Source organism: Loxodonta africana, chromosome 13, assembly GCF_030014295.1.
Source record: "Loxodonta africana isolate mLoxAfr1 chromosome 13, mLoxAfr1.hap2, whole genome shotgun sequence".
NCBI lineage: Eukaryota > Metazoa > Chordata > Mammalia > Proboscidea > Elephantidae > Loxodonta > Loxodonta africana.
In genome coordinates this window covers 38,713,725-38,741,012 of record NC_087354.1, presented here as the reverse complement: position 1 = coordinate 38,741,012, position 27,288 = coordinate 38,713,725, and the positions used below count along the sequence as shown (strand labels likewise).

Sequence of the window (27,288 nt, the reverse complement as noted above, 5' to 3'; positions counted from 1 at the left end):
CCTAGGTTGATAGAAGGGATTTGTACATCAGCTGAAGGACTGGACTCAAGTCCCTCCCAGCCCCCAAATTCTATGGTTCTCAGATCTGAAGGTTACTCAAAAGGTCATAATAGCAACCCCCCACTCTCCCCAAACTGTTCACCGTGCCTCACAGCTTACAGAGCCTTCTCACATCCACCACTGCTCACATGTCCTGTGATGCCGGCAGAGCTGGGGTTATGAGCCCATTTTACAGAAGGCAACACTGTAGCCTCTAGTCATCGTGCTAGGATGTGGCAGAGCCCCAGCCTCTTGGCTCCAAACCTGCCCAGCCCTCCTGGCTCTTACCTCTCTGCCCTGACAAGGGAACATGGCACACCAAGGTCAGTCGTCTCTTGAGTAAGCTTCAGTTTTGGGGTCCCACATTCCAGTTCCAAGCCCAGTGCCACCATTTCCTGGCTATGACCCTGTGTGATGCTCTTAACCTCTTTGAGTCTGAGTTTCCTCCCCTATACAAGAGGAAGGTTGTGTGGGGATGAAGCGAGATCACACTTGTAAACAGCCTCACATGAAAAGGCTCGATACATCTTAGTTCCCTTCACTTAAGGTAAAGTGTGAACCTGGAAATATATTCTGAATTACTGTTGTTGTTTGGCGCCATCGAGTCGACTTTGACTCACAGTGACCCCATGTGACAGAGAACTGCCCCAGAGTGTTTCTAGGCTGTAATCTTTAAGACAGCCAATTACCAGGTCTTTTTCCATGGAGGTGCAGGGTAGGTTTAAACCCCCAGCCTTTCAGTTAGCAGCCAAGCACCTTAACCGTTGTGCCACCAGTGCTCTTTCTGAATGACTACAGGAAGTCAATGTTTAAAAGGATTTCTTGGTAAAGTGAAGAAACTCCTTAACCATCATGTTAACGATAATAGCACTTCAGTTGCAAAAGTTAGAGCAAGGAGGACTCAGACATGAGCAGGAAAGGGACAGGCCAGCATCCAGGGCTCCCAGGATCCTTTCTGGGCTCTGATGTGGGCTCAGCCTCCTCCGTCTGGCTCTGGAGTCTCCAAGCTGAAGCTGATACTGGGCCTGAGCCCATCAGGACAGAGCTTCCCCCAAATTCACCCAGGAAGCTCCAAACCTGACACGGCTGTGTCACCAGGTGAGGCTAGTCACCTCTGTTCACAAAACAATCCTGCCTCACATGTGTGGGGTGTTCTCACAGTTCTAGAGCCTCTCATACCACTTCTCTGAGCCTCAGAACAACCCTGTGAGGAAGGTTCAGCATTGCTCCCATTTAACAGCTGGCAAAACTGAGGCCCAGACAGGTTGAAGTCCCAGTCCAAGGTCATACAGCTCCCTGATGGAAGAGTTGGGATTTGAGATTAGGTACACAACCCTTCCACAGAGCACCCCACCCTGTGTTACAGCTGGTGGCGTGTCCAGTATCATCACCAGTGTCCCCATGTCCACTCCCATGATCGGTGTCCACAAACACCACCAGTGCGTCCATTTGCTACCATCTCCGAGGTGGAGACAGAGACGTTATCTGGGCCCTGCTAGGCTGAGCAGTCTGGTAGGAAAATCCCAGGCCTTGGGCCAAAAGCCTGGCTCTAACATCTGTAAGTGATCTGACTTTGGACAACTTTCCTTGGTCTCAGTCTTATTATCCATAAACTAGGAAAGTTGTCCCCACCTCGCCCCACCGAGGACGCGAAAGATCACGCATGCAAGGCATGTGTCCATGGGTTCAAGTCACTAAGATTATTCCTAGTCTCTTCATGGTAGCTTGACTGAACATTTTCTCCCAGGGGCACTGATCTGAGGGGCCCCACTCCCCAAATCAGGCAAAGGAAGGGGACATACTCCACCCCCACGAAGCTGAGTCCCGGGCCCCCATGCATAGAGGTCCTGGGAGTGAAAGGGCTTGTCCACCATGAGACTCAGGAGACTGTGTGTTGCGGGGAATGGCGGTGGCCCGGACTCGGCTTCTGCCTGACCAGTGCCGCTCTCTGGGTGGGAGATGAGGGCGGAGGTGGTGAGGCTCACCTTGGCAAAGCCGCAGCTCCTCCACTACGCTCTCGGCCGCCGTCTCCTCGCCCCACGCGCCGGCCTCCACCACCTTATAGCGGCTGCGGGGCTGGGTGAGCACATGCGGGGCCCGCAGCGCTGCCTCCCGCTCGGCTGCCAGGTCCAGGTCCTGCTGTGCCAGGTGCGCCCGAAGCTGCCGTATCTCAAACTGCAAGGAGGAGAAGGGCTATGGGTGGGGGTGCTGCGAAAGGAAGACGGGGAGCCACAAAAGGCAGATGGGGTGCCGCAGGTGGCGGCCGCCTGGAGTGCGGGCATGCAGTAGGCACGGACTTGCAGCCCAATGTCTGGGGCTTTACTCTCGATGGGTAGAGGTGGGGAGAGGAGTCGGCTGGGCACCCAAACGCTGGACGGTGGCTCCCTTAGAAATCTCCTAATGGTACTAATTGCAAGAGCCTTTTCCATTTATGGAGCCTTTTCCAAGTAATGAAGTGTGTTCCTGTGTCTAATCTCAGATAATCTTGTAGTCTGGCCCCGCTGTGAGGACAAGATAGCCGTGAGAAGAAACACAGCTGTAGTTTGTGGGAAGACCACCGGGCAGGGAGTCAGAAAATGTGATTTGAATCCTGGCTGTAGTACTTCCCCCAGGTGTGACTCCCAGGGGTGCTTGTCAAGTGAGAGCCTTATCCAGGTGTCTTATACAGATGATAAATGGAAGAAGGCAGGAACCCCGAACACTACGGCCAGTATAACCCATCCTGGGAGCCCAGCCCGCTGCCCTGGGCTAGCTGGTCTGACCACTGGTTCATTTCTTTTCCAGCACTACTTACTTTCTTCATCCACAAGGTATTCTGAGGGGTGGTAGATGGTATCCACTCAGGCAGGACTGGATTTTAGTCCCGGCCCTGTGGCTTACTGGCCATGTGGCCATGGGTGAGTCCCTTCACCTCCCTGAACCTCAACTTCATTATCCGTAAAATGGGGAGGGGGAGTTCACCCCATACTGCTCTTTGAATACTTGGGTACTTCATATGGGCATAGTAAAAAGCTAAACATATACTGGTTTTGGTTTATTTTTTGGCAGCAAAATCTTCTTTGAGAGGCTTCCAGGTGCTTTTCGGGTTTGTTGCTGCGATTTCTGTCCCACTCTAGGGGTTCTTCCTTGGACATCTGGGTGAAAGCAAAATCTTGGTTGGGATGGAAGGCCAGGCCTCAGAACGGGAGACTCCACTGCCACCTAGTGTCCCAAGCACACAATGCATCCCTCCCACACAACCTCCTGGGTCAAACCCCTGAGGCCTTGAATCCCAGGGCCTGGGCTCCCTACCCAGGAAGGTATCGACTAGCTCAGGTATCTCTAGCCCTGATCCCTCCCTGAAACGTCAGACTGGCACCTCTACCTGTTTACCTGACAGCACCACGTGGTTGGTTCCCAGGAGTCACAAACTTAGCCCACTCAAAATAGGACTCTTCACTGTCTCCCCAAACCTGCTCCTCCTGTGTTTTCATCTCTGTATTTTCAGTAGAGCAAAAAATGTAATCACTTCCCTTGCCTCCTAGCTTTCCTTCACTCCAACATCCAATCTGCCACCAAGCCCAGCTCCACCTCCAAGATATACCCCAAGCTGCCCACTCTTCCCCATCTCACTGCTAGCCGTCCCCTAGACACATGCAGTGGCTCCATCCCTCAATCGTCCATTCTCCAACAGTCAAAGGGATTTTTCTCAAATCTAACTCACATCATGTCACCCTTTATCCACAAGCCTCAACAACTTACTACCTCACTTAGAGGAAAACCCAAACTCCTCAGCTTACAAAGTAGGTGCACCATCTGACCCTGCTTCCTGGCCAACGTCATTTCATCCTCACCTTCTTGACCTCCTCCGGTGACCTGGGCCTTTTCATTGTTCTTTAAACTCACTAAGCATCTCAAGGCCAATTCCCCTGCTTCCACTGCTCCCAGATCACATGATCAGTCCCCCTCATAGAGGCCTTTCCTGACCCCCATCTAAGGTAATCACCCCAGCACTCTATCACATCAGCCAAGTAGAATTCTCTGCATAGCGCTTACCACTTTCTGATATTTTTAATGTTTTTATTAATTTTATTTTTATGAAAGTGAACATGCATACAAAGCATTCAATAACATTAAGGTGACCAGGCAGTAAACTGACACTGGGCAAACTTTAAATGTCAGTGTCTACAGATTTAGTCTCTGGGATCACTGCATTTTTTTCAAGAGAGTTCTTGCCTGGGGATATACCTCTGGCTCCCCTGTGCTGGGAGCAGGGCAGGGGAATGGGGCAGAAGGTCCCACTACTAAGGGAAAAGACCCTCACTGAATCCTTGTTTACATCCCTGCACCTCTCTCCAGGCCTTCTCTCCAGGCCTCTGCTTAACCCAGTGCCCATATGCAGAGCCCTCTGGTTCGGTTCCTCCAGGGGATAAACCTCTTGACTCTTGGAGGGTGGGACAGCATCATCTCCTGGCTGTGTAGGACTTGGAGAGAGGCCTAAGGAGTCCAACTTCCCCGTCTTCCCTTGCAGCTTCACATCTTACCCCCTTCCTCTCAGACTCTGGGGATTGGAGGGGGAGAATTAGCCCGTTTCTCTCACTGTCCCCTCTGTAAGCACTTGGGTTAAAGTCTCCATTTTGGTAGACCAGTTACTACTTTCTTGTCTGTTCTCCATTTCCCCCAAACTCACTGAAATTTCTTATCCTCTTTGTCCTGATGAGTTCTCTTATTTCTTATGTATCCATGAGTTTTTTTTTTTCTTTCTTTCTTTACTATCATTGTAGTGGAGCTTTGGGAAGGAGAACACATAAATTCATGTGGTCACTCCACCATTTTCTTTGAAGACTTTCTATTGGCTTACCTCTTCCTGACTCTAGTGGCATGTTGGTAAAATAAATAAATGAATGAATAAATAAAGGTCTGGTTTGTGTTGTATGCTAACTTCTGTGGTGTAAATACTCCCACCATGGCTGATTCCAAGCTACCAACATGATGTCATATGGAGCTGGGAAGAGATGTCACAGTGGGCTCTCAAAAGCCAGTGAGGGTGCCAGCACACCACTGCCACCTTCACCCCTTGATAGAATATAATCTCTGTCAGAGCAGGCAATGTTTTTTGGAGCCCTGGTGGTGCAGTGGTTAAGAGCTTCATTGTTAATAGGTCGGCAGTTGGAATCTATCAGCCGCTTCTTGGAAACCCTATGGGGCAGTTCTACTCTGTCCTATAGGTTGCCATGAGTCCGAATTGACTGGACAGCAATGGGTTTAGTGTTTTTGGTATACAGGAGGCACTAAAAAATTGTTGAAGGGATAAACAAATGAATGAGTGAAACCAGTCAGCTTTGCTCAATTCTGTGGTTCTGACTGAGCCCTGACTCTAGCCACAAACTGAGCCTTGACCCTAACCCAACACTGACACAAAGACTGAGCCCTGACCCTCGTCACACGCTAAGCCCCAACCTCAGTCCCAGATTCAGCTCTGACCCTGGGCTCAGACAGGGCTCAGGCTCTGGCCCTCAGCCACTCAGCACTCAAATGGGACCAGAAGTCTAAGGGTGTGAGACAGGGAGGCTGGCTCATTATAGGGTGGCCTTCTGTGCAGGGGGGCACAGTATGAGCTGCCCTTCTGGTAGCAGGCTCTCAGAGGTCATAGAGGGCTCATGAGGCAACTTTCCAGAGCTCAGTAGGGGTTGGGAGCCCCTCCTGCCTGGGCTGACCAGAACTTCCCATGGGTACACCCAGTCCACTTTCTCCAAGGCCACTCATCAGGGCCTACCAGGCCCAGCTAATGGCCTCCCAGGCTACTCTGAATGGATGCATAATTGATGACTTGTAATTGACATATTGCTGCCCAGTGAGTGTCCCACTGGAATTCAGGCCAGACAGCCAGAGGCGAGTGCTTGCCCAGCCCCAAGCCCACATGTACAGACATAGGCATGCACCCAGAAGCAAGCTTTTGGCTAAAGATATGAACTCTAAGCATGTAGTAGTAGTTCTCCCATGCCCTCCTTCATTCTTTCATTTATTCACTAAGAAGTCAGGTAAAGCATGATGGGGGCCATGTTAAAATTCTGCTGTTTGTATTGGAGTGAAAATGCCTCCCCCAGCTTGGATGTAGGTCCTGGGAGCCCCCAGTGAGGGGGACCTTCTGCTGCACTGCAGGGAATAAGTCTCCTTGAGAGTCGCAGGGATAGCTTGGGGGTGGTATTGGTGGCAGAGGAGGCAAGGTGTATACGAGAGACAGGCGACCAGTATGTAAGATGGGCTGGGGACCAGCAGGGGCCACACCCGGTAGAGCCTGTAGCCATGGCAAGGTGTTAAGGACTTCAGCCTTTATTTAAAGAGCAAAAAGAAACCATTGAAATCTTTCAAACAGAGGGTGGAGAGATGGAGGTGGTGGTGTGGTGATTCAGATAAGCATTTTGGAAGGATTACACTAGCTGCAGGGGGACCTGGTGGCACAGTGGTTAAAGTGCTCGGCTGCTAACCAACAGGTCAGCAGTTCAAACCCACCAGCAGCTGTGCAGGAGATGTAGCAGTCTGCTTCTATAAAGATTTACAGCCTTGCAAGCCCTATGGGGCAGTTCTACTCTGTCCTATAGGGTCGTCATAGGTTGGAATCGACTTGATGGCAGCGGATTTGGTTTGGTTTTGGTGTTGGCTGCAGAGTGGAGAGTAGATTGATGGGACCGGGGTGGGTATAGGAATACCAGATGGGAGGCTGCTGCAGAAGTCCAGGTGAGGGATGAACAGAATTTGGACTAGGGTGGAGACAATGGAGATGGAGATAAGAGGAAGGATTGGAGAATTGTTTAGGAGGTAAAAGTGCTGGCAAGTGAATACAGACTGGAATGGGAGTGAGGAAGAGGGCCACCTACACTGGGGACAGATTTTTTATAAGGTTCATACCCAGAGGGCATGGGGTGGCCTGGATGTCCTCAGTCCTTACCCTGCGAAGGACCGATGGACTCTTTAGAGGGGAACTGCGGATGGGCTAAATGGCTTTCAGCTCTGGTCACTAGCTCTGACCACCCAGGGGGTTCTCAGGATGTTCTAGCCAAGACCCTCTGAGTCTGCCTCCTGATTCCTTCTGTACTTAACGTGATTCCTTCTGTACTTAACGTGGCCACACGTGCTTCTCCAATAGGCTGAAGGATTGTTAAGGGGACCTAGGACATCAGGGCCTCATTAGCCAGATGGGTGAACTGAGGGTCTAAGATGGGAAGAGAGTTGCCTAGGATCACACAATGTATCAGAAGCAAAGCTGGGACTAGAATCCATGCTTCTGGCTTCTAGCTCCAACAGACCTTGTGTTAGGGAATTTCACTATAAAGGGAAAGATGGAAGTGATTTGGCTCAAACAATGCAAGGGAGTTTGATGGTTCAGGGGCTAGGAACAAGCAGGAGGTCCCCATGGGGGAAAAAGCAAGGGCAGGAAGCAGGAGCCTGGGCTCTTGGCCATCACACTCTGACTTTGGGTATGTCCCCTTTTCTCTGAGCCTTGGTTTCACTATGTGTCCAATGAGACAAATGGACTAGCTGAATTCTGGGTCTAAGATGAGTCCTTTGTTGGCCCTGGTACCCTAGCTGAGAGATTAAAATTTAGGTGCCAGTTAATAATTGGTGTTATCTTGAGGGTCATCCACTGCTCCCTGTTGAAATGCCCTGTTCCCAGAAGAGTGACTCTTTAGAGAAAAATAACACAATCCAGGCACAATCCACAGCCTCCAAAGTACATCAACAACAACACAAATTACTCGTCATGCAAATAAGCAGGACAAAGTGTGTGGTTAGCAAGACATAAGGCAGTTAATAGAAGCTGACCTAGAGATGCTACAAATATTCGAGTTATCAACAGGAATTTAAAATAAGTGTGATTAATCTGTTAAAGAATATAGAGGAAAAGATGAACTAATTGGATGTAGCATTTCAGCAGAGAATTAGAATCTATAACAAGGAGCAAACAAAACCTTTAGAACCTTACTATAAAAAAAATTTTTTTTTTTTTTTATACAATATCTGAAATTGAGTACTCAGTGGATCAGTTTAACAGCAGGCTAGACATAAACATAGCAGGAGATAAATGATTGAACTTGAAGATAAGTCTATAGAAAATATCAAAACTTATAGAAGGAAAAAAAAGGAAGAACAAAATAAGTTAAAAAAAAAAAAGTAAGATGTGAGATATAGTTAAAAGATCTAAGATCTACAACTGGAGCAGAGGAGAAGAAAGAAAGACTGGGACAGAAGCAATAAATAAAGAAATCCCAGCCAAGAACATTCCAAATCTAATTAAAAAAAAAAAATACCCCCAAATTCAAGAAACTCAGAGAATCCTAAGCAGGATAAAGAATTTAAAACAAACAAAACAAAACAAAAAAAACACACCTCACAGGCTAACTGCTGAACAGATAAATACCCACAGCACCAAGGCTCTCTGGCACTTATGGAGCCTGGGCTTCTGGGGAGGAAGGTGTACAGTGGCTTTTATAACACAATGAAGCAAATTTTCCATTGGCAAACAGATCCAGCGTCAAAAGGCCATTCCCAGACCTGGGGAGAATTAAAGTGCAGTCAAAGCCCCACTTAGGCATGTCATTAGATAAGTGTTTTCTAATCAGATAGCCTGATGAGGTCAGCCAGAATCCACAGGGAAGCCCTCGCCATGCATTGCTGGAGTGAGTCAGGCCCCTTCCATTGGCACAGTGCTTTTAGTGCACGCCCAAGCAGGCTGGACCCACTGGTGCTGTGGGGTGGGCCACACCCAGTGCATCTCTGCCTTTAATGGTTTGGTTGTGGAGTACCATCAACATGGGCCTTGGCCTGATCAATGCACACTTTGGCCAGAAGCTCGATAGTAGCTAATGCAATAGCAATAATTTTGCTCCATCCTATTAGTGCTGTCTGCGCAGACTGCCCTGCCTTCAAACCCATCTGCTGTTGGGATGGCATCCAATGTTTATTTCCATTAGTTTCGCCATTGTTGGTAACAATAAAAATCAGGAGACAGTTGCAAACTAATGATTTAGGAGCAGGGTGAAGCTGAATTCGACCTTGGCCCCTTTCCATCCACTGTGAAGATGACTGGTAGTTGGCCATAAATTTAAATTATAGCAAAAGGATAACATAAGTTATTCCTCTGATGGCTAATTTTATCAGCTAAATAGGCTTGTCATTAAAGCTATCGGCTGTTTTACAAATCACTTCCCATGTTTTAAAAAAAAAAACTTCGCTTCCCACAATGGAGAGATTGAATATTCCAGGTAACAAAAGCTATTGTGCTGAGCTGGGGGCTTGTGAGCTCTGCAGGAAAAGAAGGGGCTCTCTGGACCCATGGTGGAACCCCTTTCCTGCTATTCCTGGCTGGCTGAAGGGGTTGCTGGCCCCCAGGCCAGAGAGGCCTTTCTCTGAACTGGCTGCCCAGCCTCAAAGGTGAGCGAGTTGTGCAGAGCCATCACCTTCTCTCTGGATGCTGGGCACTGGGGTCCAGAACACAGCCCACAAATGGGGGAGATGGACCTAGGGTCATAATCAGGACTCCCACCACCTACCAAGCCTATGACTCCTGTGAACAGATGGAGGGAGTGGCTGGAGGGGAGAGGAGCACAATGCTGCCCCTCCCCCACCGCCTTTCTCCATCAGAAACCCCTATTATTGTTGTTAGTTGCCAGTGAGTCAATTCCGACTCATGGCGACCCCAGGTGTTACAGAGTAGAACTGCTCCATAGGGTTTTCTTGGCTGTAATCTTTAACAGAAGCAGATTGCCCTGCCTGTCTTTGGTGTTATGACTGGGTGGGTTCAAACAGCCAACTTTTAGGTTGCCAGTTGAGCACAAACTGCACCACAGCTTGGGCATTATTTTATTTCTTCAGGAAACAGGTCAGGGAAACATGCATTCATTAAGGGAGGACTTGCCTCTTGCAATATAGGAAGGGGTAGGGGATGTCGCAAGCCCAGTGGCTTCATTTTATGGATTAGGGACTATGGCAGGTGACTGCTCTTCTTCTTGGGCACAGAGATCACTTCTGCTAGCATCTAAAGATGTCACCTTTAATAGTCACCTTTAACTGTGACCATGCACTGAGTCCCATCAATGAAACAGGGTAGAAGCCATGTCACTGCTTTTAGGCCTGGCCCATAAAAGCCTTCTATACACAATTCTCCATTCTTCCTTTCTTATCCATTGGCTGAACGAAGAAGACTCCAAGGACTTAGAGGAGGCAGGAGCCATAAAACAGAAGGAGCTTGGGGGCTTGAGTGACTGTGTGGAGCAGAATGCCCCCTACCCTCACCCCTCACCCACTGCAACCTGCATCGGACTATGATGTGAATGAAAAATATACTCTTCTTGTCTTAGGCCATCAAGAGTTTTGGATGTGTTTGCTGCAGCAACTGGGGTTACTCCCCCTAACTAATACTGATGTGTGCGGATGCCCTATTTCTACTGTTAGAAAAACGACACTGAAGCCCCAAGTTCCATTCCTAACACTTCCATCACAAACCGTAGGACATTGGGCAAGCAATGGCCTCTCTGAGTCTCAGTCTTTTCATCTATAAAAGGAGTTAATAATACTTAGCCTACCAACTTCCCAGGGTGGAAAAAGGATCAAAGTCAACATGAGCTGAAATGTATGACAGTGCATTTATAAACAGTCACCATTGTACAAATGAATTTAGTATTATTTTTATTCTCTTTCTTCCCCCCTTACATTTACTGAGAGCCTCCAGTGGGCCAGGCTTTATTACTTGATTTAATTTGATCCTCACCTAATCCTCGTGATGTAAGTCCATTTCCTCCATTTTTCAGTGAGGATGCGGAGGCTCAGGGATTAGGGTCCTTGCTCCAGGAAACACAGCTAGTGGTTGATAGAGCTGATATTTGAATGTAGCTTGCCAACTCCCCTTGTAAGAGGACTCTCTCTGCCCCTCCTCTTTCAGGGACTGACTCTTGGCCAAGGCCTAAATCTGTCCTGACAGACTCATGGAGCTCCACTAGCCCCCTTTGGTGGTTGGGCTTCAAGTCACCTAAGGTTGAGCCCCACACCCCTTAGTATTTTGCCAGTGGTCTCAGGGTGAATGGTGCTGAGGAAGGAGGACTTACTTCCCCTCTGTCCTTCCCATGGAACCCAGCAAAGAAGAGAAATGAAATTTGACAGTGAACCACGTCAGACTGCATTGTTTTAGACCAAAGGCTGTATCATGGATTGAATTGTGTCCCCCCCAAAATATGTGTTGTAAATCCTAACCCCTACACTTGTAGTCATAATCTCGTTTGGGAATAGGTTTTCTTTGTTATGTTAATGAGACAGTCTTAGTGTAGGGTGTATCTTGAGTCAATCTCTTTTGAGATATAAAAGGAGCAGATTAAGCAAGGAGGCAAGGAAGCAGAGATGGGGGAAGATAGTTGCCAGGCCACATGGAGATCACCAAGGAACCATGAAACAGACAAGGGCCTTCCCCAGAACCCGCAGAAAAAGAAAGCCTTCCCCTAGAGCTGGCGCCTTAAATTCGGAACTCTAGCCTCTTAACCTGTGAGAAAACAGATTTCTCTTTGTTAAAGCCACCCAGTTGTGGTACTTCTGTTATAGCAGCACTAGTTTACTAGGACAGGCTGTTGCAGGCTTAAAGGACAAAGAGCTGATAAAATTGGAACTTCAGATACGTTTTGGAATTAGAGCAAGCTCGTAGGCATGGACATTCATAAAATTTCAGAAGTGGTTTCATAAGACCAGTCAGAAGGACAATATATCATTGCTTTGATTTCGCTGCTGCATTTAAAACAGCTTTGATTTCAGAAGCAGCCGGTAGAAAGGGACAAAAAGTTCACACCATTTCTTTGAAGGACAATAATGAGCATTCTGCCTCTGGAATTCATCGGTGTATCAGCAAGATTAACTCTGAAGAAAATCTTGGCCAGAATCCAGAGAGAGAACAAATAAAAGTGAATGGGAAGGAAATTTCAGCTCGAGGATTGTGGAATTCAGGGTCTGAGGCTATTTGCTTTCATCACAGTGGTGGGCACAGGCTGGAAGCAGAAGGCCAGTCAGGGCTTAAGAAAGGTAAGACCGACCAATGGAATGTCCTCCCCTCTTCCTGAAACCTTTGTGGTTGTTGTTAGCTGCCATCAAGTTGGCTCCAACTCATGGTGACCCCATGTGTGCAGAGTAGAGCTCTCCCATTGGGTTTTCAAGGCTGTGACCTTTTGGAAGCAGATTGCCAGGCCTGTCTTCCAAGGTATCTCTGGGTAGGTTTGAACTGCTAACATTTCAGCTAGTAGTCGAGTGCTTAACCATGTGTACCACCCAAGGAGGTCCCCTGAACCCTGTAGGCTCCCCTTTATGGATAGGAGTATGTGAAGGACAGGTATGCCTAATGGTCAGGAGGGATGGCAGGAATGAGGAAGCAGTGAGTCCTGTCTCCCTGGTGAGGCAGTGTGGTCCGGGGGAAAATACTGGTCTGAGCCGTAAGAGACCTGTTTCCATCCTAATCTCCCAACTGCTGTGTGACGTTGGGCACATCTCTTCCATTTTTGGACCTCAGATTCCTCACCTGCCAAATTCAGGATTGGCCAGATGCCCTCCAAGAGGCCATTCATCTATAATACTTTATGATTCTGGGGCACCTGGGATGTGTCCTACGGTAAGAGATGACACGCACATAGAATTCAGGCCCAAAACTGGCAAACCATGTGTCATCCAGAAGTTTCCATGGGGTTACAGTAAAAGCAATATAATCTTTCCAAAAACCTGAGATTAAAAAAAAAATTTTTTACATTGGAAAAAGCTGACAAACACTATTTCAACCAATGTCAACATCAACAGTGATGAGTCCTGTTGGTAGCACAGACCCTCAATATGATATGATGAAACGGCATTTTACCCCTGTGGCCTTCCTCCCCAAAACACATAACCCAGTCTAACCATAAGAAAAATAAGACACAAATCTCAATAGAGGACTGTTCTACAAAATACCTGACCAGAACTCCTCCAAAATGTCAAGGTCATCACAAATAAGGAAAGTGAGAAATTGTCACAGCCAAGAGGAGCCTAAGGAGACATGGCAACTAAATGTAATATGGTATCCTGGATGGGATCCTGGAACAGAAAAAAGACGTTAGGGGAAAACTAAGAAGCTGAATAAATATGACCTTTAGTCAATAATGACGCATCAATATTGGTTCATTAATTGTAACATGTGTAAGATACTAATGTAATAGGGGAAGCTGGGATACAGAGTATACGGGAACTCTCTGTACTATCTTTGCAATTTTTCTGTAAGCCTAAAACTGTTCTGAAAATAAAGTTTATTTAAATAAATAAATAGCTAAGATGAGCAAAGCATTGGCAAATATTTCTACGAACACATCCCAGAGAGAGTGAGCAAGGTGAATACAAAGTGGGTGTTGGTAAATTTCAATTTTTTATAGGCAGCACATATGAATTCAGCTTGGAAATTGCTTCATTAAACTCTGCAAATTTCAGTGGGGCGAGAGAGCAAGAGTTTGTGATGAAGATGGCTGGCCTTACGGTGGGGGTGGAGGTGGGGTGGGAGTGGGGGTGGGATGGGGTGGGGGTGGGGGTGGGATGGGGTGGGGGAAGGGGTGGGAGGGTGGGGGAAGAGGTGGGAGGGTGGGAGAGGGGGTGGGAGTGGGGGTGGGATGGGGTGGGGGAAGGGGTGGGAGGGTGGGCACAGAGCAAGAACTGCACTAAGGCTGTGGTTTAGAATACCTTGGGGGCATTGATCTGATCAATATTTTCACAGAGTGCTGAGAAGTGACATGGATGGAAAAAGTGAAGGAGAAAATGACCCCGAACATGGTGGGCTGGAAAAAGACAGTGTTCATAGGACACTGGGATCTATCCCTGGCCCTGAGGGCTCTAAACTAGCTGTGTGCTCTTGCAAGTCTCCACTCCTCAATTTTCTTACCTGTAAAATTGGGGGGTGTGGGGGAGGGTGGACTAGCTAGGGTTGTTGTTGTTGTTGGCTGCCATTGAGTCTGCCACTGACTCATGGTGACCCTATGCATAACCGAATGAAATGCTACCTGGTCTTGTGCCATCCCCATGGTCAGTAATGGATTGGATTGTTGTGATCCATAGTGTTTTCATTGGCTAATTTTAGGAAGTAGATCAATAGCTAGGGTTAGTGCCCACATATTCACTATTTATCACATGCCAGGATTTAGGCTAAGCAACCTCACAAGCATCCTTGAGGATGTTATTACTATCCCTGTTTTTTAGATTAGGAAAACCAAGACTTATTAAGAGGTTCCTCACTGCCCAAGGCCACAAGGCTAGAAAGTGGCCAAGCTGGCTTTGAACCTATGTCTGTCCTTAAGTATATTCGTAATCATTCTAGGCACTGCTCTCTAAGGGTTGGGCCAACCCTGACTCCCCACAGGCCTGCACTTTCATTTCTTTAAGGGTGTTTATTGCCTAGTCAAATCTCAAACCTGGTCTCAAAATGCAGCTGAAAATGAGGTGTCTGTTTGTTATGCCTTGGTGGAACCCAAGCTTGGGGTGAGCAGTGGTCCCAGTTTCTCTGCTCTAAGCAGGCTTACTTCCCACCTTCCTCAGAGCCCCTCGGGGATTCCAGCCGTCTGGCTCTTTTTGCTGTCTTAACTAAGATGACAGGCTTCAGGTGTTTTTTAAATTAAAATGGTTTGTTTCTGTTCATCTCTTTTCCAGATGTCACTACCAAGAGGGAATCTGTCTTTATTGGCTCTTTCCTGTGCAGAATCCGAGAGAGTTTCCCTTCGGCCAAGACCCCCTGGAGGGAGGCCACATGTGGGGAGTGACTTGAAGCAGGACGGCAGAAACCTGGGGTCTCTGGGGGGCTCAGGACAGGGGCCATAGTGGAAACTGTGGGAGGTGGGTACACTGTTAGGGTTTTCTCCCGGCCACGTGGCACATGTGCTGCTGCTGGGAGGCGTGTGGCAGGGTCAGCCCGTTCCCTGCTGGGCTGGGAGGTCGTTAATTTATGAAGGGCGGAAGCAGCACCGTGTCAATGTCTTTCATGTTGCCAACTGCAGCAAAGTAGCACATTTCTTTTTCCTATTAGACAGTAGACTGAGAGTTGCCTGGCCAAGATCCCAGACCTTTTCTGGATGGCGCTCAGAACTGTCCTCTCCCTGGCCCCTTTAGACCTCCCTATACCCCAAACCTAGACTCTCTCTCACCTGGATGGTTGCTACACCCTTTCTCCCCAGTCTTTCCACCTCTACTCCTCCCCTCTCCCACCCTTCTTACAGCGGCAGCCACAAAGCTCCAGCAAGCACTCAGATCTGAGCAGATAACTTCCTGTGATGGTTAACTATGTGTCAACTTGGCTAGGCTACAGTGCCCAGTTGTTTGGTTAAACACTAGTCTGGATGTTGCTGTTAAGGTATTTCACAGATGTATTAACATCTAGAATCTGTTGACTCAACAAAAAGGAGATGACCTTCAGTAATCGGGGGAAGGAGAAGGTGGGGCTCATCCAGTGAGTTGAAGGCCTTAAGAGCAAAGACAGAGAAGGAACTTGGCCTCAAGACTGTGACATAGACACCCTGCTGGAGTTTTCAGCCTACCTGACCTATGGATTTTGGACTTACTAGCCCCCACAATTGTGTGAGCAAATTCCTTGAAATATACCTCTGTATATACAGATAGATACATGGATGGATAGGCAGATGGACGGACGGACAGATGGATGGGTGGATGGGTGGATAGGTGGATAGGTAGATAGATATGATATATAGATATCTATCTATATCCTATTTGTTCTGTTTCTCTTGAGAACCCTGACTAATCCACTCCCCATCCCTCCATCCCTGCTTCCAAGAGTCTAAGCTTCCTCTTTCTCTACAGATAAAGTCCAACTCCCTGGTCAGCCATAGAGGCCCTTCCCAAGCCTGCCTCCAAATCCTCCCACATCCTCCCTTCACTCACACTCTGAACTGCCATGTGCTCCCCCAGCACCACCCACCCTCATCATGCCTTGCTGTCCTCTCTCATGGCACCCTTCTCCAACTGGCCTACTCAAATGTCAGCTCCCCTGGAAAGCTCTCCCCACCCTGCATGCAGAGCCCCCAGACATGTCCCTGCTGAAGCACACATCACATAGACTGCCACTGCCTATTTACAGACCTGCCAGGCTCCTGAGTCACCCACAGCCTCAGGAGGGTGGGGCCGCGTCCTGTTCTCTCAGTTGCATCCCCAGTGCCCAGCACAAGGCCAGGCACAGAGCAGGCACAGAGCTGGCTTCCACATGAATGGGAATGGATGAAGCTGATGCCATCTGCTTAGGGGCTGGAACATTTGTCTTCCTAGCCTAGGCCGCTGTGCAGACTGCCCAGCTCCTAGGACCCCTTGGGCCATGTTCTCCTGAGGCTGTGTCCCTGATGTCCCCTCTTCTCACTCATAAATATTTAGTGCTGAAATGAAAGGCTATGATGTTCCTGAAACAGATAAAAGATTTGGTTCCCTAACAGGCATTCCAAGGGGATGATTCTGAAGATACTGTGAGCCTGCCTCTGTGGGGACACTTCCTGGGATCAATCTGTGGTGACATTCCACAGTCTTCCTACCCCCACCATCTTTTCCTCTAGTCATGAGAGCCTGGGTTTGAAGGGCCAAGAGATCCACATAACACACAATGACACTTACTGACAGAGGCCTGCCACATCTGGCAGTGCTGGGCTGGAGCCCTGGACTGGGGCAGAGGGCTTAGACATGCATCGGATAAGGCCTGCCCTCGGGAGCATCTAGCTCAGTGGGAGGAGCAGACCCCCCTGGCAGTGAGTGCCCAGTACTCTGTGAAGGCTGCACACAAGGGCTAGGGGGTGAGGGGTGTCATGGTTACTGTGGGAGGGAGCACCATGTTTGCAAAGAAGCCAGTACACAAATCAGATAGGCAGAGCTCATGAGGGGAAAGGACTCACCCAAGGAGCATGTATGACCAAAAACTAAGAGGTGGGACCACATGGGCTTGTCAGAGGACAGATGATTCCAGTTGGCTTGATCAGACTGTCTATGTACAAGACCAATGAGATATATGAGGTTGACAAAATGGGCAGACTGTGGCAGGCCTCATGATAGGCCAGACCTCAGTCGCTAGAACATCCTTGGAGAGTGTCTGAGCCCCAGCAATGGGGTAGGGGACAAAGGAGTGTCTGTCCTTGCTCCACTGACAGCCAGAAGGGCTCAGAGCCCTCATTGGATATGCAGCTGTGGGTGTTCATGCCAGGGCTGGTCCTGGGGTCCCCAGGGTGTTAGGCATAGTTTTTCTGGCTTATGGAGCAAGGCGCATGGCCCTATCCTCTCCCTGAAATCCAAGGAGTGGAATGTAAATGACCACATAAGCCATGTGGTTCCTCCCCCTGTACATATCCCCACCACCTTGCTAGGATGCTTTGTGGCATTCCCACCTTGCTCACTGGGTACTGGAACATTCCCTGCGCCCCAGGCTGTGTATTTCTACAGAGCGAGAGTTCGTCTGGCTGCATGATCCACTTGTTTTCTTACTTCCTGAGCACCCCCTATCCCCCGACAGAAGGGACCATCTGTCTCACTCATATGGGGGCAGCCCCCTCATGTTACGGATGAAGGAACTGAGGGCAGAGAGGTGGTATGACTTGGACAAAGTCCCAAGAGGAGGGTGCTGCAGGGCTGAGACTTGAGTGCAGGCCTCTGGATTCCCAGACAGGGCACGCTCCATGGCCTGGCTACCTGCCCCCTTGGCTGCACTGGGCACAGGCTCACAGGGCTTACTGCCTATCTCTGAGTCTTTATCAGGGCTCCTGGAGGGCAAGGAACACTGCTAACACCCCTCTGGGGACCCTAGAGTCCTGAGAGGCAACTGGCTCACAGTGGTGCTCAGTGACCCTCTACAGATGGGACCGGTCCTCTGCTTTGGAGACCATTTTTCTGAGAAGATGCTATGAACTGAGGGGGTGACTGGGCACACTCAGGTTAGGTAGCTGAGTGGTCACCGTGGCGCACTGAAAAGAACTCTGGCCTGGGGGTCAGGGCCCGAGTCCAGGCCTGGCTGGGCTGTGTGCAAGTGACCTTAGAAACACATCTTCCCCTGCCTGGGCCTCAGGTTACCCAGGTGTCCAATAAGGGGCTGGAGGTGCTCCCTAGTCTCAGGGGCCCTGGCAGCTGTGACATCCTATGGTACCACCAGCATCCCCAGCAAGGGCCCTGGGGCCTTCTGTTACCCCTTGCTCCTGACAGATCTGCGTCAGCCTCTCCAGCTGCTCATCCTGGATGACCTTGGCCTTCTCGTACTGCTGGATGACCATCTCCATCTCCACCTTCACTGGCAGGACGTAAGCTGGAAGACAGAAAGAGCCCTGTGAAGGATGCAGGATCAGGCTGGAGAAAGACCACCCCCAGCCTTCAGCCAGCAGCAGGTTTGAGGTCCAGACTCAGTTCCCTGAGATCTGGGGAGAAAATGTCCAGGTACCCAACAGCCTCCAGAAGGTACAAGAAAGCTAGAACCCTAACTCTCTGTGGCAGAGACTGCTAGATGGCCCTCAATATCTCTTTTCCTCCTTTTTTTATCATAACAGAACCCTCACTTTTTGGCTGTGCACATGGCTGCCAGGAATAAAGACTCTATTTCTGAGCCTGCTTTGCAGCCATGGGTCACCATAAGAGTACATTCTGGCCAATGGGATACAAGTGGAGGTGGGTGCACCAGCTTCCAGAAGCCCTCCTTAAAAGGCCGCCTGGGTTGGTAGTGATGTAGAGATATGGGAATCCTCAGACCCTGCTGGTGGGGATGTAAAATGGTACAGCCACAATGCAAAATAGTTTGGCGATTCTTCAAAATGCTAAGTGAAAGAAGCCAGTCACAAAAGCCCATATATGGTATGATTCCATTTATACGAAATTCCAGAATAGGCAAAGTCATACAGAAAGTAGATTAGTGGTTTTAGGGCTGAGGGGTGGGGAATGGGGAGTGACTGCTAACGGTACAAGGATTTTTTAGGGGGTAATGACAATCCTCTAAATAGATTGTGGTAATGGTTGGACAACTCTGTAAATATATGAAAAAACATTAAACACTACACTTTAAATGGGTGAATTTTATGATATGTGGGCTACATTTCAATAAAGATGTTTTAAAAAGAGATCTGAGGCCTTCCCTTTGTATCTTCTTCTTCCCTTCTTCCTTTTGCTGGCTGAAATGAGATGTAAGGACTGGCACTCAAGAACCCACCTGGAATCATGAGGTGACTTTGAAAAGTAGACTATGTGCAGCAGAGCAACAAAATAGAAGAGGCCTGGGCTCCTGACGACAGGGAGTATCATACTGGCCCTGGATTGCCTACCTGCAGACTTTCATGGGAGAAATAAGCTTCTGTGTATTGAAGTCACTGTCATTCTGGGTCTCTGTTACTCAGAGAAGGTCATATTTATAACTGATACACACACTGATAGCTAGAGGAGAAAGTTTGGACTCTGTGGGTCTGAGGGCCCCACGATCTCCCAGCCAGTGGCACCTCCATGGACCCCTCCCTTGAGTAGTTTTCTGGGCTTAGCACCTTTGGGGTCCTTAGAAGTCTTAGTGTCAACTCTTGATCTTAACGCGGCCTCTTCCCTTCACACTCTTCTCGTGCCTCTCAGAACCCAGCCCTTTCTGCACTTCTTGGAAACTTTGGCCACATGATTTTCTTGCTACTGCCTTCTTGAGCTCTCCTCGTCTCCACTCTCCAAGTCCCCTTTCCACCCATAGCCTTCCAACGTCCAGATGTTCTCTGGCAACCGCACAGGTCATGCAAAGAAGAAAAATTAGGGTTTTTCTGCTTGCTTCCAGACTTGAGGACAGTCCATGTGTCCCTGAGCCCAGACCCAGCCCCCAGAGGCTGCCCCAAGCTGCTGCGGCTGCCTCCACAGATCTTTGCTGAAGCCAGTTCACACCAGGGCGAGGGTAGCAAATTAACACCCTCACGTTCACCCAGCACATCTCTATCGTGAGTCTCCCAGTGGTACAGCAATGCTGATGTGTCAGGAAAATGGGTAACAGCTGGAAGAGCATTCACAATGGGAGCTGTCAAGATCCATTTCTGTGAGGATGTACAGCTGTGCACAGCTGGCAGAGATGAGCCAAAAGATGTTGTTCTTGCCCCAAGGGGAGCAGATGTTCTCATGGACAGAGCCAAGAACATGGCCCCAAACAGTGAGGCGGAGGAGTGGAACAGCTACAAGAGCACTGGGGAGGGGGTTTGCTGTGTGACCCTCATCTCTCCTGGCCTCAGTTTCTCCACAGTTCAAATGAGAGGGACGGACTAGATGATCTCTCAGCCTTCCCTAGCTTTGGCATTCCAAAGTTGAACCCAGCTGCATTCTAGTTTGATGTAGACTCTGGATTAGAGGCTCCCTGATGAGATGTCGGGGTGAAAATAGACAAAATCCCACAGTGTTCACAGGGTGGGGTGTAGGGGTGGGGGTTGGGGAGAGGGGCCCAGCTCAGGGTGAGAGAGACCCTGGAGCCTGTCCTTCCTGCCTCACACCCATTGGGCCAATGCTGGGTCCTCTTATGGCCACAATGTCTATCACTTGTGAGCAAAATTCAGGGCTGGAACAATTCAGAAGAGGAGAGTGAGAATGGGTGCACAACTTGAAGAACGTAATGAATGTCACTGAGTTGTATATGTAGAAATTGTTGAGTTGGTGTACGTTTTCCTGTGTATATTCTCAACCACATTTTTTTTTTCCGATAGCTGTGTTCTTCTTTTTTTTACAATTTTTATTGTGCTTTAAGTGAAAGTTTACAAATCAAATCAGTCTCTTACACAAAAACTTATATACACCTTGCTATATACTCCCAATTGCTCTCCCCCTAATGAGACAGCCCGCTCCCTCCTTCCGCTCTCTCTTTTCATGTAACAATTTTTTTTTTATGTGAAAAAAAATTTCAAGGTCGGAAAAATCCTTTAGAGTCTGTTCTACTGGTTTTAAAACTGTGCTCTGGAAGGCTGAGAGGTTCCTTAGAGGTGCCTCAGGGAACCAAGTGGAAGGCAAGGAGGTGGGGTCTGGCCCTTTCCACTCGAAGTCAACCAGTGAAGCTCTACTTTCAATCTATTCTACACATGAGGCATCTGCATAAAGTTTTGAGGAAGAAAGGGCTTTGCTGCTAAAAAGACAAAGTTTGGGAGTCATCCGTCTATATAACCTCTCTGGCATGCCCTGCCTCTCCACGTGGCCACCTAACCTCTGGCTGCCCACAGTCCAGGAGGGAAGCCCACCTCTGGAGAGGTGGCGCCATCTGTGATGGGTCTGTACCTAGTCCTCCTAAAGCTGAGGTGAGGTGGGTCTCCCTGCCATGCCCTGAGGGGTGCAAGGAATACCCTTTGGAGCCCAGTGACTTGGTTCTTCCTCTTTTCATGAGATGTCTTCAGGCATCTGTGAAGGATGGGTGTGCCCCCTCCCCATGTCCTCGTCCTCTAGACCACCCCATCCTAGTACCCGCCGCTGCTCTCCAGGGATGAGGTTTACGGTCTGCTCCCCTCCCAGGCTCCCTCCTCTGAGGGACATACTTTGGTCTGTTACCACTTTCTGGAACTATATGAACATCCCAGGTCAGGACACAGCTTTCCAGGTGACAATGGCTCAATGAGGAGGACTGGCCTCTCATGGTAGCTGAGGCAACAATAAAGCAAAAGGGACACATCAGACCTTTTATGGGAGTGGAGACCCAGAGACAGAAACTGATGTCACTGAAGATGCTTGAGGCGTGGCCTGAAACCCAGTCAAGCCATTGGCTCCCATGATAACATCCTCCAGTTGTTTGCAGGTAGACAGGCTTCGGGGAGATTCAGCTTGTCCTTGGTGAACATAAAGGTGGGACAGACCCTGAAAGGGATAGGTCCTCGACCAGACAACCTGAACAAAGCCAGTGATGGGTCTGCAGGCTGCCGGGGGGGGAGGTCAGTGACCAGTGTGCATTAAGACGCCTGTGGTGTAAAAGGCTGGTCTTCACAGAACTGCAGGCCCTGCCATAAGCTCTCATGGGAAGGGCAGGCCACCCAGGCACACAATGAACAGCTACAATGGAATGGGTCTGTGATCTCCTCCAAATGGGCAGTGGGGAGCCCCAGTTTTGGCATGTGACAACTGAGCAGTGTGTGAGTGGCTCCTGAATACAGGACACTGAGAGAGCAGGGACAGGCCTGGTTCTCTATGAGATAAAAATCCCCAACCCCATCTTTGATGCTGGCGGACGAATGCCCACCTCACATGGCCTTTTCCATCTCTCAGTTGAAGGTCCGGTCTCTGGAGTAGCCACCTGCAGCCCTCCCAGCCCCAATGACCCCTAACAGGCCACTTACCTTCAATGACTCTCTTCACTCTCCAGATCCGGAACATAATGATGAGGCTGATGGCGTCCCAGGGGCTCCTGGGACCGTTGGCCACGGTGGATGCCACCATTGGGGCCAAGGACAGGATGATCACGGCCCCATCAAACACCTGGGAGAGGAGGTGGGTTTCAGTGGCCAGGCTATGGTACTGTGGGCTCTGTGGGCTATCCTGGGTGTGCTGGGCCAGAGCCCAGGACAAGCAAAGCAGCCCCAGGCAGAAGGTCACCCCCCTTCCTGGCTGCCTCTGCCAGGCTTTCTCGGTCTTTAGGTCTCCCCTTCCTAGAAGTGCTCCTGAGCACTGTCTTTCTTCCAAGTGGCTTCAGTCCATCTCCAGCCCTTTGTTCAGATGTCTTGGGCTATTCTGTTTCCACTGTCTTCTCCCTTCTCAGGATGGGGTCTAGATCCTATGTCCCAGGGCCCTGATCAGAGACTGAGCTGAACTGATCAACTGTGATGGATAAGGTTGTGTGTCAACTTGGCTGGGTCATAATTCTCAGTGGTTTGGCAGTTATGTAATGATGTACTTGGCAGTAATGTAATCATGTAATTTGGCAGCTATGTAATGATGTAGTCATCCTTCTTGATGTGATCTGATGTGATCAGCCAATCAGATGCAAGGTAAGTTTCCTCAGGGGTATGGCCTGCATCCAATATATATATATATATACACACACACACACACACACACACACACACACACATATGGACACTCTGGCAAAGCTCACTTGCTTGCTCTGAGTCCTGTATCCAGCTCATCATCATCTGACCTCTGGTTTTTGGGCCTTGAGCTAGTGGCTTGCTGTCTTACCTGCCAATCTTGGGACTCATTGGCCTCCGTAGCCTGTGAACCAGTAGGCTGCCATCTTACCTGCCGATCTTGAATCTGTCAGCCTCCACAGCCCATGAGCCAGGAGCCTACCATCTAACCTGCTGATCTTAGATTAGTCAGCCCCTACAGCTACCTGAGTCAGGAGAAACCTCCAACCTAATGCCGAATCCACAGCTTAGGATTTGCCAGCCTCTACAACCATGTGAGTCATCTCCTTGAGATAAATCTCCCACTATCTATCTATCTATATATACACTTCACTGGTTTTGCTTCTCTAGCGAACCCAGCCTAAGACACCAACCTTCCTGAATCCTTCACTGATAGGAGATGGGAGGGCTGGAGGCAGGGCAATGGGTGCCTCCCTCCCCTTGGGTAGCAGGAGTCCAGGCCTGTGTCTCATCTCTATCCAGTGTCAAGGAGGGGACAGGGCTAGGAGAGGAGGCCTCAGCATGTGCCATTAAGCTTTGGGCCCTGACTTTCTTCTGGCCTTGTTCTGAGCCTTTCATAGGCCAGGCCCCTCTATGTCCACTCCCATCACTGAGCCCAGATACAGAGAGGCTAAAGAATAGATGGGGCGGTGAGAAGGAGTAGATGGAGCCCCAGTGTTGGCATGTGACAAAACAGCAGTGTGAGCGGCTCCTGAATACAGGACACAGAGAGCAGGGACAGGCCTGGTTCTCTCTAAGATAATAATCCCCAACCCCACCTTTGGTGCTGGCAGACGAATGCCCGCCTCACACAGCCTTTTCCATCTCTCAGTTGGAAGACTGACTGCCTTGCCTCGTCCTGTGTGCACAAAACTCCCCGAGGCAGCAGGGCCTCCCCATCACCTCACCAGAGATGCTTGTTAGTAAAACATCTCAACCGACACACCCCACATTTTTATGTGAACAGAACAGCCTGTATGCTCTCCAGAAACCCAGGCTGAGAAGCACTTTTATAGTTTCCTGCTCAGTTATCAGACCACTGGACCATTTTAGAATAGATTTATTTGTTTTAAAACACATTTAAAAACTTCTTCAAACTTACTCAAGAATAACATTTAAAATGCTTTGGAACTTCAAGGAGAATTTTTTAAATATTCTTTTGTTGGAAACTTTCTCAGTTTGATCCTCACCAGCCTCGGCCTCCTCCCTTATCCCAGTCAACATACATGGCCAGAGAGTCTCCTGCAGTCAAGTGCGAGAGGTAACAGCCTTTTCTGATGGCTCCCACCCTGGGAGAGATGGGACAGAGGAATTTTCTAGCTTTCGGGATGGTTGGGATGGGCATTGGTCTTTACCTCTATTTTGTTTTCAATGTAGTCCCAGAGCCCAAGGACCACAATCCGTAGAACAGTCTGAGGAGAGAAAGAGATAAGAGGTTATAGTTATTGCTCTCCAGCATCCCTCCCTTACCCCCTACCACCAGTGCAGAAGATTCTGGAACTATGCTTCCTTGTTCAGTAGTAGGAAAAAAGTCTACACCATCCCCTAAGCATTTCTTAGGCCATATGCCTTCTCCAGCCTCATTTCAAGTTCCCTGCTCTAGTCTGGATGGTGGCAGTGCCCCCTGTGGTCCCTCTCCCTGTAAGCTCAGCCTCTCCTGTCCATCTGCTCACAGCCAGAACCGTCTTCTATAGCACACTCTTGACTGTGCCACCTTCCTGCTCAAAACCATTCAGTGCTCACAGTACATGCAGAATACACTCCAAATTCCTTGGGATGACATTCAGGACCCTGCTTCTCTTTCCTGCACCATTTCTTGCCACTCCCGTCATGCCCTACCTGCCCCAAACCACTTGCAAACCTGCAAACGTGAAAGCTCACTCCTATTGCCTTTTCTTTGCATGTGGCAAAGATTGTTGGTTGTCTTCTGACCCTCTTGAATAGCTGTTCTCTCTTTCTTCTACAAGAATTGAAGCTTGGCCACCAGCTAAAGACTAAATTTCCCAGCCTTCCATGCATCCAGGAGTGGCCATGTGACTAAGCCTGGCCAGTGGTATGTGAGCAGAAGCCCTGTGTACAACTTCTGGGCTGTGCCCTTAAAGGAATTAGGCTCTTCCTCCTCTTTCCCTCTTCCCACAGACTAGAACATGGGTATGTAAGTGTAGTGGTTAGTCATCTTCAACTGAGATGAACCATCTTCAACTGAGGTGGATGCTGGGTGCCTGCCAGCCCCAAGCTACCATGCCGGTCTTAACTGCCTATGCAACCTGTTCTTTTATGAGAGAGAAATGAACTTGGTTTTCATGTTACAGAAACTTGTCATGTGTCCTAACTAGGAGGACCCTTTCTCCTTTCTCTGCCTTGTTTTAAAACACATTTCAAAAGCTTTGAAAGGTCTTCTTGTGGCCTCAACTCAAATGTCACCTCTGTGATCCCCTTCCCCGCGCTCCCCAGGCTCGGTTGGTGACTCTATCCAGTAATTACCTGCCCGATCCCCCAATTAAGGCTCAAGAAACACTGATTTCTCCTAATCCCTGGTATAGAGTAGAAACTTAGTGATTCTGCATTGTGCATGAATGAGCAAAGGCACGAATGAAGGAATAATTCCTAAAAATCCTCTGTAACTCATTCCAAATGTTGCTGCCTTGAGGAGCGGTTTCCTCACCAAGAGTTCATCTTTCTCCAAAGAGACCACTTGAATGTTGGTCTCATATGATCCTGGTACATTTGTCTATAGGCCTTTCCTTGAACCAAGATAACTAATTTACCGTAATTCACAGCAGATGGTGCCCACTCTCCCACCTACTTGATGTACAAGGCCAGCCATCTGAACTCTCAAAGCTACAGAAAGCCCATGTATCTCCACCCACACATGTCACAAAAAGGCTTGGCCAATAAATCCACTTTTCCTCATAAGGACTGCCTGATTTCCACGAATGGATGAAGAGAAGGTGGAATGTTGGTGGCAGCCAGTTATGTCACCATCTTTGGGTACAGACAGGAACATGTGGAAGTTCACTGTTCACTCCTATATGCCTTCCCAATCTTCGGGTTGGGGGACCTACACTTAACTGCAAGACAGTTCTGAGGGGTATAAGGAGGTCTGGGCTGGAGTCACAGCTCTGCGATGGGCTGGTTATGTGGCCTGGGTAAGTCAAATACCCTCTCTGAGCTCCAGTTTCCCCTGGGGAAACTGCCAGAGAGGTGGGTTAAACAATTTCCTAGGATCCTCCTAGTCCTAAAAGTCTATAAATCTTAAAATTATTTATGGGACTTGCATCTGCCATCTAGTGTATACCGTGAAGTGCCAGCTCTTCTCACACGTAATTCCCATTTTACAGATGGGGAAGCTGAGCTGCATCTCAGAAAGGTTAAGAAACCTGCCTAAGGTCACTCAGTATTCAGTGGTGAAGTCAGGATTTGGACCCAAGGGTTTGGGACTCTGCAGACTGTACTCAAGCCTCGAAAAAAACCCACACATTGTCCTGGTTTCCTTTGTAGCTGCTCAAACCCTTTAATTGTAGCGAGCTTGAAACTTAGTGCTTGCCTCCTCTGAAACACTGCATCAGCCACGTCCACCCTGAATTCCCGACTGTGGGGCTCGCAGGGCAAAGAGTCCAGGTTAGGACAGACGGGACGAGGGCCTGGTCCAAATGTGATGCCTTCTTCTTCTTTAAAAATAAGGCTCTTCTTAGCTGAAACGGCAGTGACCCAGGGGGTGCAGGGTTGGGGGAGGAAGAAGGGAGCCGGCCAGGCATAGGACCACAGCTGGCACCATCCGAGAGGGGAGGAGGAGCAGACTGAACATGCACAGAGGCTCTGTCCTCTAGAAAGGGATGTAAGCTTAGTGGTTTTATGGGCCAAAGGGATGCCAGGTGGGCCAGCAGAGCAGCTGGACACTGGCCCCCTGCCCTCCCGCCTTGCCAGCCATCCACATACAACCCATGCTCTGAGGCCTGGCTCAGGCCCACCTCCTCCTCTGGTGGCCTTTCCTTCCTAGCCCAGCCTGCAGAAACAAAACAGCCTAAAAGCAGCTGTGAAGAAACCTTGGGAAACCCCTCCTGGGAGGGATGGGTACACGGTAGCCTGGAGACATCTGCTCCAAGGCAGGGTCGAAGCCAGAATGAGATTCCAGTTCTAAAGCACCCCACCTAGTGGCCTTTCC

At 49.1% G+C, this 27,288-nt stretch overlaps 1 protein-coding gene across 1 annotated transcript in view; it reads right to left on the bottom strand.

The window, feature by feature from the left end:
• TMEM266 (transmembrane protein 266) overlaps window positions 1–27,288 on the bottom strand; it is a 94,095-nt gene that overhangs the window by 12,511 nt on the left and 54,296 nt on the right. Inside the window, exons 5-8 of the mRNA XM_003413738.2 lie at window positions 24,479–24,535; window positions 22,338–22,476; window positions 18,219–18,334; window positions 2,025–2,214 (exon numbers count right to left, since the gene is read on the bottom strand). Coding sequence (XP_003413786.2) covers window positions 2,025–2,214; window positions 18,219–18,334; window positions 22,338–22,476; window positions 24,479–24,535 — 502 coding nt within the window. The remainder of the gene's footprint in view (window positions 1–2,024; window positions 2,215–18,218; window positions 18,335–22,337; window positions 22,477–24,478; window positions 24,536–27,288) is intronic.